Raw genomic sequence first — 14275 nt, forward strand, 5'->3', positions numbered from 1 at the left:
TGAACTAGCCATTTTATTGATACCCTGCCACGAGCTTGAAACGTGGTTGTGGTAGTTCAAAGTTGAACATCTGTGATCTTTTGGACTCGCTACTTTATTGATGCTCCGTCACAGACTTGAAATATGGTTGTAGTAATCCATAGGACTAGCCACTTATTACCCTACCACGGATTGTTATGGTAGTTTATAGGACTAGCCACTTATTGATGCCTTACCACGAGCTGGAAACATGGTTATGGCAGTCCAGAAAAGAGTACCTAAATATGATCGGATCCAATGTATGTTGTCTCGAGATAATTATATGATACGATTTATTGCGCATAAAGACATGTTTGCTAATGCATGTTTTATTATTATGGTATCCTGTGGCATGAGATTTATATGAGTATTAACCATTGATAATTTCTTATTTATCATTATTATATCAATGTTAGTCTATGAAAATTCTTATTGGACTGTAAAGCTCACAAATCCTTCTTTTCTTTCTTTGTTCGGAGTTATAGGATGCATATACTTGGCCATGGTTGGGATCACGGTTGAAAGGATTGAATAGATAGAGTTACATCAATACCACTCGGATGGCTGAGTTTTATAAATTGTACAGGTTATGTTATTTGTTATTATAGAATATTTTATTATGAATTGATATCATTTGTGTTCACAAAAAATTGAGGTTGTAACAGAATCTAAGGCCTTGCAAATTCTGTAGGGCCTCGCTTTAGGATTTATGCGGCCGTGTCACATGATCCATCTAGGTGCTGGTTCAAAGCATGTCACTGGCAGTGCCCATCAGAGGGCCACAGAGGCCCTCAAAGAGCCGCTAACGCCTCTCGGGCTCCACGGTCCTTCGCAAGAGGAAATGAGAGCAGATAGACATAGAGAGAGGGGGCAAGGGAGAAGAGAAGGGGAAGGTGGCAAGGAGGCTGCCGAATAACCTAAATCTACCCCTCAATCACTACAGGTTCAAAATAGGCACAACCCAAATCCAACCCATGGTCACCACAAGTTCGAAATAGATGCCCCTGTTCCGAAACCGCAACAACCGCAGGGCAGATTTGGGCTGTCAGGCAACCACCTAGCCATCCTCTACCAGCCCCTCCACCGCCGCCTTTTCCTCCCTCCTCTTCTCTCCCTTCCCTCTCTGTCTCTCTATCTCTTTCTTTTCGCATTTTGCGGAGGGCTGTAGAGCCTCGGAAGCCTTGGCAGGCTACCGTCGGCCTTTCCTTCTCCTTCGTTCCCCTCCTCTCTCTTTCTCTCTTTCCTTCTTCCTTACTCCATTTTCGCCGATGTTCCGAATCAAACGCTCGAACCACACCAATTAGCCGTCAGTATGGTTCGGCACCACTCTGAACCATCTGATTCCGAGCAGTTCAGCAAACCATGCCACTGCCACTATTGAGGCGGTGGGTCTTGTCCCAATCCAACACAGCACGAGGAAGAGAAGGAAAGAGAAGAAAGAGAGAGAGAGAAAGGGTAGGAAAAGGAGAGGGAGAAAATGACTTCGCCGATGCGTCCATAATAAAAAAGAAATAGGGACCGAAGCCCCTGTTTTGTTCGACTTTGATCGAATAGAGGCACACAACCTCCGCAACGCCTCCAACAACCTCCGAAGGCTGTTTCCACCTCTCCCTTTCCTTCCATCCCCTTCCCTCTCTCTCTTTTCCTTTCTTTCCTTCTCCCTCTCCCGCTCTCTGTTGTATCTGTTCGACCCCAGCACGGAATGGTACAACGGCATACCGAACTATACCACCAGCCCACCAGCCCGGGATCCAATACTGGAACAGCAAACCTTACTTCTGCATCTATATCTCCTGATCTTCTAAAATATAACAGCTTTACAGTGAACTTCTTGGCCATATTAAAGTCTCAAGTAGATTGTCAAATGAAGCAGCAATGCTTCCAAAAAAAGGTAATCAGAAAATATATCTTATAAGCATGATGGAAAAAAGCAAATATCAGGAAAACAGCTGAAAGTCTGTCAGGCCATTATGCTGAAACCTTGAAAGTTACCTCCAGATCGCTTCTTTTTTAATAATGACAGGCATCCTGAGGCTGTTGGACCTGACTGATACTGCAATAGATCAGGATACTGGTCATCGGAACTTTTCGACATGAGTCGAAATTTTCCCCGGCCACGCTTTTGAGTCTTGCGAGATGTTCTTGACACATCATTGCTTTCACGACCGCTGTCACTCCCTTCCTGTCAGTTGATAGTTCCTTGCTTCAGATAACAGCCAAGTTGTCCAACCAAACAGTAACAGGATCAAAATTAAGGTTGACTGTGTAAGATTTCAGAAGCATAGCCATAAGATATTCAGAACATATTGCAGCACTAAAAGAACCAATTCAGTTGTAGCATAGAATATATCTTATAAGTCTAGCAATACCATGGTTGTCCAGTTAAACAGCCACAAACATTAGATATCTTGAAAATCATAATAAGAAACAACCATACAATAAGCAATAATATCTTATAAAAGTTCATTCAGTGCATCCAGAAAACAAGAACATACTGATAGTATGACCATATATCACATTAGAGTATCCAACCTACAGATTTCTTTTCTTTTTTTATAATAATATATACTAATACAATGTTAACTTTGCAAAAGTTATATCCCTAAATAACTAAAGATTTATCATTGGGAGGTGAAATAATTGTCAATAACCATGGCAGACATCTTTGCAATCCAACTCAATATGCTTAATTGTGAATGATACGGAGGTTCTTGAAAACTCAAATTGCTCTCCAGGTTATGGGACAGTGCATGTTAAAAAGAATTTACAGACCGTAGAATAAAGGACATAGGGTGGTCACTTTAATGTAAACACTTATTTATTGTTAGAAGTCCATTTCAAGTTGTGTACCAACAAGAAAATGATTTTTAAAGGCTAAGCACCATAACTGTGCTTCCTCTATGAGGTAATGGTTCCGACAACTAGTTCTTATGCAGCAATGAGAAGTTTTAAGTGGAAGATTTCCACCTATCACATAGTTTTAAGTATGAAATTTGGCAAATGAGGATCCATGAAACCAAACCAAACTAGTTGGAAAAAGGCTTGATGGTTATGGTTACAGTACGTAATTTACAGTACGTAATTTAAACTATCATCCATAATTTAAACTCAGCTTCTTAAATTACTGGCATAGTGCAAAACCCAGGAATTTTGACAGTGTTTGGTGGTGGGTATGGACTTTATAGTATCGATGGGCAGCAATGCTTAATAGTACAGGTGCTATGACAGATATAGGCATTTTTCTTTTTTAACATGTTTTGTGTTGTACAGACAAAACCACTTTTTTTTAATTTAAAATCCATATTATTTTGTCTATTGAAAATGTCAGTTAATCCATATCATTTTGTCTATTGAAAATGTCAGTTAATTTTAGTAATCTTTCCATCATCAATCCAGTTTATAATTCATCAAGTCCAATGACTTCATGAATTTTAAAAGCAAAAGCAACTTTGTACTACAAAAGGAGGTTTCCTTGTAAAAACCTCCAAGTCTGGTGGAGCTCTACTACATTCCTAATAGGAGAGAGTATGTAGGCACGATTGATATGGAATTTTAAATCCATATAAACAAGGAGACTACACTTTTATGTTGGAAAGTTGGACCAGGCACATCCTTTATGGTACCACGTACATGAAATATTTACACAGGTGCTTTACTCAAGGTTTCTAAGATAGTGATCTTTACATGATCAACTTCACTAATGTATAAAGTCACTCGCATGCATGCACAAGGTTCCAGATATAGTGATCTCTCCATGATCAAACTGATGCTTGCACACACGTGCGTGCACCCACCACACATATATATACATAAATACATGTTCATATGTGTGTGTGTATGGGTGTGAGTACACACACATGCTTGTATGTACACAAAAAAAAAAAAAAAAAAATATACAGCAATTGAGCACCAAATAAGCCTATATATTAACAGTAACATCAATATGAAACTCAATATCCAATCTCACCAGAATATTGTAGTGATCAGTCATCATTGCGATCAAGCCAGCTGCAGTAGCTGTTCCTTCTGGAAGGGATAAGTATGCCTGAAATTGCTTAGTGACTTCAGTTATATCCATGAAGAAAACACGCGACTTATGAGGTCCGCTGTTTCTCAAGACATCATCATAAAACTTAAAGAGTAAAACAACAAGAGTGTACTCTAAAATGGTTGTAGTAAAATTACAAAAAAAATTATCCCATACCTCTATTAGCCAAAGAAAAGAATGCTCAACCATTCAATAGGTCAAGTCATGACACATAGCCCAAGGTGATCACATAATGTTATCCACTGGAATACTGAAAAAAATTCTAAGCTGTTCTTATCTTATCTGAGACTCTCTGATTTACCCTGAAGTACCCATGTTGACACAACATGATGTGGGTGTAAATATTACACTAGGAACGAGACCACAAGAAAAAAACTCTTGGGCATCAGAAGGATCCAACACAGACACACTCCAACCAGCATATCCATCGCAACATGGTTCATCAAAACTTCAACCTTATCAGAAATAAATCAACTAAAAAAACTGATCTTGTTCTGGAATTTTTGAGGTTCAAAGTTGTTCAGAATACAACTTTGAGTCAAAGAATCAACAGTCAAGTGGTTAACCTCATTTGCTCATCATTAACCTTGAATCTGGTGCATCAAAAGCTGACTAGCAGCCATTGTCACAGTGGTCTGAAGTTCATAACTGAGACATATGAAGAATTTTCATTGCTTGCAGGATTACATAATCAAAAAACTTTTGACCTGTGCAACAGTTTAATCTGAATTTCAAGAATCACGGAAGCATCTTGAAGATAATGTTAGCAGGGTCGATGTCATCAAGCTGTTTGCGCAGATTGTCATCTTTAAAGGTAAGGTTTGATCCAACAATTATATGGCTTGTACTGGTATTTGAGAACATATAACAGTACATGTAGGGTAAATATTAAAGGTGAATGGTGACCAAACAAGAATGATACAACCAGCAAGAGAGTAACATAAAACTAGAGGACAATAGATAAGATATTCCATGCAAACTACATGATAGTGTTGGTAAATACCAAAAGATAGATTCACCAACAAGCCAAAGTGATTAACCTTATAGAATCATAAGATCACAAACACAGATTTAAGGAAAACTTAATTAAAAGAAAAAAAACAGTATCAAAGTGTTAAACCATATAATATTGCAGCATTTAAGATGCAACTTCTATCAAAAGGTATTTACTATTTTGTTTTGGTATTGATGTATGGATCATAAGATGCAACTTCTATCAAAAGGTATTTATTATTTTGTTTCCGTATTAGTGTATGGCTCATAATTTCTTCGTGCTCAGGATTATATTAGTTTGGAGAGAGGAAGTTACAGTAGTTTCGCAAAAATTTTAGGAAAGAGAATATTTGACAGATTGTTATTCATGATAGATGTATTTGAATTTATGTATGTCTATATGAAGAAGAATGTGAAGATCATGTAAATATAAAGGTTAATCTAAACTAAATTTATTAAAAAAATCCAAGAACAACATGCACAATCAAGCAAACAGAAATGAATGTGCAGGCACATTGCACCCTTCAAAATGTATGTGCATGTCTGTGTTTCTTTTCTGCATCCCTCCTTCATATTTATGATATGCAGGAGCTGATTAAATGGCTATAAGCCAGTAAATAGAATTACATACTTCAAAGTGCTTTGGCAGCTAACATTTATTTCAGAAGCAGAACATAATTATAGGATTAGAAAAAGGTTGCACAAATTCAAGAAATAAAATATCATATCGAGAAAATAGACTTTACCCTACTCATATTGTACAGAGCTTCCACCATTTCTGACGATCTATTACGTACTGCACCAGCCACCTGGCAACCCAGAAGAGGCAATACTTTTAGAAGATTATTAATACATGCAGAAGTTTTTGTAGCTTGAGAAAAATAAAAGGAACCCCCGGTTCAAGTCATCCATCCAACATAACATGCATTTTGACAGAAACCAAATAGCAACAAGTCATTTGTTCAATAATTACAGCATTGGTGTAAAACAACATATATCACAAAGAAACATTCTCAAAAACAAAGCAGGTTCAGAGAACAATATAGTCAAACCTTTCTCCAGTCCTTCCCATATTTTCGATAGGCTTCATAGAAACGCTCAAGCTCTTCTTTGCTCCATTGAGTACCTAACATGTCAGACAATTTCCTCTTCTGCACAGACATATTACCAGAAGTTTGAAAAAAATCATAACAAGCAATGTGCTGATTCAGAATGCAGGATATATCTGTACTACTGGTTCAGTTATATAGTGAAATATCAAAAACATTGTATATGCACACATCACTGTACTAAATAAAAAATAACTTAGCTGATATATCTAAAATATAAGAGCAAGAGTCTGGTAGACATCCATTTGATAGACTATTTATACAATGAGTAAATATAATACAGAGATAGACAGTAACTATAAAAATTTATCGAGTATAACATATAGGTATGATGCAGATCCAGGTTCTGAAGTATAAGGATCAATAATTAATCAAATAAGTGAATAAGAAGTCGTTTCCTATTCTCCTTTCAGCCTCTCTTCTTTCCTTCTCATATCTCTTGTTTCTCTAGACCTCTTCGCTCAATTTTGCTCATTTGAGCAATGAGAATAGTTGAAGAAATCATTTGGGAGATCGCAGATGCTACTGGTCTGAAATTTCATACCATTGACTTCAACATGCCATCTAAATTAAGGGAATAAATTCTAAAATTTAACTAGAGACAGAATCAGCACAGTAATAGGAGGGATAAACAAAAAGAAATAATCTCTTCATGGATGCTTTGCATATGTTGTCTACTATAAGGTACATTATTGCACCTTGTAGAACTTTAGTCTCCCATGTATGACAGGAGGGTTGCTAGGTAGTTAATCTTCTTACTGAAACAACTCTCAATTCCCCAACTAGTGACAGTTATATGCTGGGTTGCCCTTTTGCAATCTCTTTTTTAAATGAGCTTAATTCTACTCTTCATGAGACAAGATGGAGAGACTGTCCACTGTAGTATGTTCTTGTACCATCATCGTAATTAATGAATTTTGACCTCATTAATATTTCTGAATAAATAATGGAGTCTCTTTTTCTATATATCACAAAAATATATAATTTTTCACAGAATATAACAGTGCATACCATGATCTTTCTCCTTGAGGAAGAAGATCTACCCAACAATGGAGTCGCAAGATTGGAGGAAAAAAACAATAAAGAACTCTCACAGAACAATGAAGAATACAACTAGAAAGCTTATTCAATTCAAGATCTCTTTACAATCACTAGGCACACCAATCATAGTTGTAGGATCCCTTAAACCCTTCCAAAAATATGCCAACATTCATTTCTTGCAAGCGAGGAAAAAATAAGAATATTCATTTTGATATGCCTCTTGATAAGATCTATGAATCATCTTGCACCGGTTGATTGAATAAGATTCTGACTCATCTTGACGTCACTTGATTGGATAAAATTTCCATGATTATTTTCTAATCTATAGCAGCTTTTTAGAACTAACTCAGGCTCAAACCCCATGTCAAACCCTTTTATTCCTTTGGTCAGCCTGTGACATATATTGGTTCGAATACATATCAGCCAAGTCCATGCCATGTGCATCATATATTCATGGATCACATTATCAGTATAATACCAGGAATCCAACTATATATGATATATTAAAAGACCCCTCGTAGTATCACAAAAAAGAGAATGGTAAATCACATATTTTTCCCTTCCAAGGACAAAAAATTACTTCTATAACACTTCCAGATTAACACTCCTTCAAGTAAATTTTCAAAAAGAAAAAAATATATATATGAGGTCCAGATGCTTTAACTTCTATAGAAATGACAAAACAACAGATTGTCACAAATACAGGGAGACAAATGTATGTTAGAGAAAACAAAGAGTAACAAAACTCTAGCAGGATGTTTTTTATTTGCCTCCAGCTATCCTTTTAGTTCTTTTGGAACATGCAGAAATGAAAAATTTGCCTAGCTAATTTCAAATGGTAGTCATAGGAAAAAGGTCCATGTAATACAGAAAGAAAGAGACTCAAAGAAGGATGAATCACACCAAAACTAGAGCCCTTACTAAAAGAAACATGTGCCCATACAGCAGCGCTCTGCTGTAAATGTCAAGGAACGGATCACCAGTATGATTCACAGGGTTTGTGACAGATTTGAGTTTGTACTCCAGCAAAATCATTCCTATACTCCTGGACCGATTCAACCTACTATAGTAAAAGCATCAAATGTATCCCTCAAAAATCATGCCACGTCTAGATCCTGATCTTATTTATCTTATGACAAATTAATTTTTACAGATCATAAAATAACAAGTTTCAACAAGCAACGGTTAAAGGTTCATGCCAGTTCAGTTTTTTCAAGAGGGCCATCAGAACAGCAAAATTTTTGATGCACAGAATACCTCTGTCTTAGATGGTAAATATCTCAAATGTAAACCCAAATGCTCATATTACGTATTTTTCAGCAGAACCAACCATTTTCAGTCCATCCCAAATCTCCTTGGATGATTTCAAAAGCAGCCCAAACACTTACTTTATGTACTAATCAGCAGCAGCAGCATTCAGCGCATCCCAATTCCCTTGATGATTTCAAAAGCATACTACTGGAATTATCAAAGGCAACATTCTGCTCTATAGCCATGTCATAATCTAAGCATCTTCGCCAACATATTCTTCTCTTTGAAGAAATTTTAGTAGGAGTTAAGGTAAAAACATTCCTCCCTTTCATTTGATCAAAGAAAGATTTTAGTTGATCATTGCAACTAGTTTCCTTCAGACGCTTGTGAAGAATACATACAGTATCTGACATAACACAAAACCATATATGTATCATGTAAATCAGCAAACCACACCATTGTTTGCTGATCGGTGATTCCAGAACTTTAAAAGGTGATTTGTAAAGATACTGTAGAACAACCAAAAGATCCACCATGTGTTTGCAGGATGACCACACATAACCAAGGATGAGTTTTAGGGCAACAGGGGGAAATACCTACACATTTTTCATGGTTTCGAGCCATGAAAACACACCATTGAGCAGCCATATAATAGCAGCAACATCACAACAGGGCCGTCAACTAAGTTGTTAGCATCAAAGTTTTAAATTCCATGGCACGGAGCTGTCCCAAGTTTTCCATGGTATGGAACACGTCGCCGTCCCACCCCATCCTGACACTTAGGACAGAAGATGTCCTAAGACATCCCAATCGGGACGCTAGGATGCTAACAAGACAGCCTGTCTCAACACATGAGATGGTACCCCATCCCGATGTCCCACGAGATATCCCGAGACGTCCCGCTGGGACCTAAATCCCTGGTTAGCATTATGAAGGTATCCTAACTTGAACAATTAAGTCTAGACAATCATTGAGTTCATAAAATGAACAGAATTAACAGCACATAGAAACCTAGCATCCAAGAAATCTTGTATATTCTGATAGCAGTGAAGATTAGTTCTGTAGATCAGTTCTGTAGATCCCTCATGCCAATAAACTCATCTGACAAGTAGACTGTCAGCACAAGAGTTCATAAATAAGATAGACAATCAGGGATCTTTTTATGGTATATTGAAGCGGTTGTCCAGTTTGCATCGTCTAATCATTTACATGGCAACAACGATATAATGAATGTAGCCGGCATAGAATCCATCCATCCATCCATCCATGAGCGAAAGATGAAAAATTGAGCCAACACCAATGGGTCACCTGACCAACAAAATAGATTTTGCGAGAGAAGAAACTATGAGGTTTGCCAAGGCCACATATACTTACTCGTGTTTTACTTTTGTTCACAACTGTTGCATCTTTATCCAGCCACTCATCATTCACTTTTGCGAAGCGCTTGTTCACATTTCTTGATTTCCTTGTTGAAGCCATTGAAACTTCTATGTCCTTCCTGTAAATCTCAATCAATCACAAAGGCCCAAGAGAAAAGAAGGGAACCACAAAAAAAAAATGTGGTGATGATTAAAAGTCCAGTATAGCCTCAGAAAAATATGTAATTCGGGTAAATATAAAGACAAGCTAGTTAATTAATTATTGCATTCTAACAGTTAGCACTATGCGTTGCCTCAAATTAATGACAATCATAAGAACAACCTTCGGAGAAGGCCAATCAAGCAATCATTGATAATTGAATAATAACAAAACTTGATCATCACCAAATGGACCAAGCTTTAAAAACTCGGTTTCTGTTTCAGTGCCAAGCCTGTGGAGTTCTGGTTTTGGCAGTTTTGGTAGTTCCTACAGTTTCTCTCCAATTTTCAGAGTTTGTCCCAAAAAAAAAAAAATGAAAATTTTGAAAAGTACAAGAAATATAAAAGCCAGAAAAGTTATTCCACAAATTTGAGAATATTTTGCATTACACAAATTCTTTATAGGTGTTATACTGGCAACTTTATGCCAAAGTTAACGTTGTACAGAAGTAAAATTCATTGAGCATACAAGTCATGGAATGCCATACCACCTGTACAGGATGCACCATACCATACTAGGTGAGAAGTAGTACAAAGCCCAAGTTCAGGTTGGTGCAAACCCCATACCGTCCCATACTGAGTGTATCCAGGCATACCAAGACATACCGAGTTGTGTTCCGAACCGTACCTAGGCGTATCAACCCGTGCCAAGGCAATATTTGAAACAACAAGTGGATATAGTAATCATAGTAACACATTCTATTTCATGATAACACATAGCAACCAATCAGGACAAGTTATGCCAATTATGTTTCAAAAGGAAAATGGAACTGGGCATAAAGATGAGTATCATAATGCCCAAGAACCTACTGTCTTTATCCAAAAATATAAAACAAAACAGTAATTTTAGAAAATTAATTTTGTAAATGAAACTAGACCTTATAGTCCCTTCCAATTGTTGCGCAAGTCAGCAAAGTCCCATGAGTTTATGTTGAATTACAATACTTTTCTTCCTTCAACCATTGGGTGCTCTGATTAGTCAAACCAGACTTTTATTCCAAGAAACTGTTAGATGCTCTGATTTCTAAAAATTACTCCAGAAATAAAAGTAATTTAGCATTATTCTGAACCACATTCCACTATGTTTAATCGATCACCTTTTCATAGCAAAAGTAAAGGGAAATTATTAGACTACAAACATATGATATTGAGAGTATAGTTTATTATTACAAATGATAAGAAAAAATATTGAAGATTGATGAACTTTTGAATTCAGGGTCATTTTCCCTTTTCCCCTAAGATGGTGTTGGTTCAGTCCCCTCCCATATTACCACCTATTTTTCAAATCAAAACTTCAAAATATTGAAGCTTCTACATCTATAATCACTGTTTTCCAGCAAAGCAATATGGACTACTCAATTCTTAAGGATATCTGAATGGAAATATTTTTATCAAGACCAGGTTCAACAGTCAAAAAAGGACAATTCCATAAAGGAGGCAGAGAATATCATAGATGATTTCGAGGTCAGAATAGAACAGCCAAGTTCTGATAAGTCTCAGCTGCAGATCAAAATGATGATCTAAATATCAAATTGGAAGCAGCCATTCTGCAGTTGATCTGAACGAAGGAATTGGAGCCGGAGAGAGAAGAGAATATAATGACCTCGAGACTAAGGCTAATACTAACACAAAAAAGAAGAAGAAGAAGAAGAAGAAGAAAAAGAAATTGAGCTGGAATAGCGGAGGCAAGAAGAATCCATGCCGGAGAAAAATAATGACAACCTGCACAACCAGGATACCAATCTGGGGAGAAGGCTGGCTTGAAGTTTCTTTGAGAATATTTGCTGCGGTAGGTAACAATTTCATGAAAATATCAGTTGGTTGAAACTTGGGACTGACTGCGATGACATTAAAAATTATATTCTAAGATTTTGATTTCTGCAAGAGAGATTAGCGCCTAGAAACATGTAACCTGCTTATGTTTCCGAGATAGTTCGGCAGAAGGATTTTGAATTATGGGACAAATTTTTAAAAGAAAAGCGAGAAAAACACCCACAGTCAGCTCTCTTGTTCATGAACAACCCAGCAGATAGAAAAATTCAAGTTCATAAATAGCTGCTCCACAAAAGTTTTAAAAACAAGGATACTCTAATAGAGAAAAAGATGCAAAATACTGACATTATTGTACAGCAAGGAATCAAAGATAAATGAAATAGTTTAACCATGGAGAAATTTGCAGGGGCTGCAGATTTCAGAGGTCTGGAAGTGTTAAAAAAGGAAAACGAAAAAGCAAAATAAGCAAACATCACAAATCCAACACGAGATCAGCCAGACAGAAGCAAAATCAAAGCAAATCTAGGTATATGTATACAGATCCAAGCATGAAACATGGAATCTGGCTTAAATGGGATTAGGGAAAGGGTGAGGGCTAGAGATCCGGCCAAATCATGGGCAATCTTCACGGATTCGAGCAGCATAAACTTGCCGGAGCCGAGATTCGAGTGGAAAAGGAAGGTGTAGCGGGAGATTGAGACGACAAAAAAAAAAGGGAAAAAATCTTTCGGGGGAGAGGGGCAGGCGAAGAGAAGAGGAGAGGAGAGGACTCACCGAGATCGGCGGCTTCGAGGCTCCTCCTAGAGGAAGGGTGGACAGTAGAATCCACGCCCGATGGTGTGCGGGAGCCGTCCGCCTTTTGGTGGAGAGGCTGTTTGTCCGTCGGGTGGACAATGGCTATTGCCCCGCTCTTTTTCTCGAGCGAACCGGGGAGGGGTGGGGAGGCGTTTAGACGTGAGCCCGATTGGCTGAGCTGGCGGTTTCTTTTTCTTTTTCGAATTTCTTTTAAAAATTTCGTTTCCTTCCAGCTTAGCTATCAGCCCCGCGAAAAGAATCCGTAAGCACCAGGCCCGCAAAGCCCGGCCGGGTTGGACCATGGGCCTGGACAGACAATCCATGATACAGGCCCGTTCCGGCCCGTTCCGGCCCGGCCGGGTTGGACCATGGGCCTGGACAGACAATCCATGATATAGGCCCGTTCCGGCCCGGCCCGAGCTTTATCCCTTCTACCATCCTCTAATGCCAATAATATTCATTGCTTCGAATGGGTTGTTACTAAATTTACTTTTTTTTAACGTACTGTTACTGATTAATTGCTACAAACCTGTTGTAACTGCAAAAAGATGATGATGTAAAAAAAAAATTGTCTATAAATCAGAGAGCAGAAGGTAGACTGCATGTGTAAGATAATAATTATACATTAGTAGTTTTTAGGATTGCTTGTCTCTCCCTCGTTACCACTCAAGACATCAGCAGCCATTGATGTTGCATATGCCTCTTTCTATGCTCAAACGATAATAGCAGCAACAACTACAACAATATGCTATTTTTTGTTGATAATCAAGATTTAATTTAGTTTGCAGGAGAAATTATTGATTAGAAGCGTCCTATTGGTTCGCAAAACGGTCAAAAGCAAAACCAACCGTCTTGTCATTAATGCCACCAACATCATGAAAGTAGCCAAAAATGATAGGGCACACACGGATGCATTGTTGTCAGTGCCAGTGATGACTTCTTTGCTCGAGTTCTTCACTATGTTGGCGAATGGATTGGAAAAAGGCATAAAGTTATATGATGTCTTCTCTTGTCCCTTGACAAGCTTGTTGTTAAGGTTGCTCAAGTTCACGATTCAAGGATAAGAACACTCATATACATTTTATTCGATAATATCATTCATCCTCCTATTATCTTTTTGTTTAGTGTTTTGGATTGTAAATATTACCTTTTTGTTTTCTTTAGGTGATGATGGATGGAGGGTTAAGCAAATAATCAAAATTTGAAGAAACTCACATAATCTGATCTAATAAACACTGATTTTAGTCAGTTAAAAGATATAAATCGGATGGAATCGAATCGAAGTTTATAAAAAATCGATTATTTACGGTCGGATTTGGTTCCTATATTTTAAATCGTATGAAATCAAATCCAACTGATGTAGTGTTTCACAAACTCACTTTTATTTTATGATGGTGCCATTTAGACTTAAATACTTCGTTCTGAAAAATATCACATTACCTATTTAGATTCATAAGAATATTAATATTGAATTGCTGATGGAAATACATCAATTTAAGATAATTTTAAAATAAAAATTTTCAGATGTAATTGCTTTGGATGAATAAATCTTCTCTTTTTCTATTTTATTTTGTATAGGTCCAAAAATAAGTTCAAAATTTATAACTTATAAGATTTAAAATTTTTTTGCATTAAATTAATTATTAAAAAAAATAAATAAGCTTAAATGA

At 37.2% G+C, this 14275-nt stretch overlaps 1 protein-coding gene across 6 annotated transcripts in view; it reads right to left on the reverse strand.

The window, feature by feature from the left end:
* LOC105052623 (protein ALWAYS EARLY 3) overlaps window positions 1-12758 on the reverse strand; it is a 38555-nt gene extending 25797 nt beyond the window's left edge. For 5 of the 6 annotated variants that reach the window (XM_010933493.3, XM_073245078.1, XM_073245077.1 and 2 more), the window contains exons 1-6: window positions 12585-12758; window positions 9835-9958; window positions 6112-6210; window positions 5806-5868; window positions 3986-4063; window positions 2011-2200 (exon numbers count right to left, since the gene is read on the reverse strand). In XM_010933493.3, the coding sequence (XP_010931795.1) occupies window positions 2011-2200; window positions 3986-4063; window positions 5806-5868; window positions 6112-6210; window positions 9835-9939 (535 nt within the window). In that variant the 5' untranslated portion in view covers window positions 9940-9958; window positions 12585-12758. Of the gene's footprint in view, window positions 1-2010; window positions 2201-3985; window positions 4064-5805; window positions 5869-6111; window positions 6211-9834; window positions 9959-10915; window positions 11027-12584 lie in introns of all 6 variants that reach the window. The other variant, XM_073245076.1, reaches the window with a different exon arrangement.
* Window positions 12759-14275: the final 1517 nt, after the last annotated feature.

This window comes from Elaeis guineensis, chromosome 10, assembly GCF_000442705.2.
Source record: "Elaeis guineensis isolate ETL-2024a chromosome 10, EG11, whole genome shotgun sequence".
Taxonomy (NCBI): Eukaryota; Viridiplantae; Streptophyta; class Magnoliopsida; order Arecales; family Arecaceae; genus Elaeis; species Elaeis guineensis.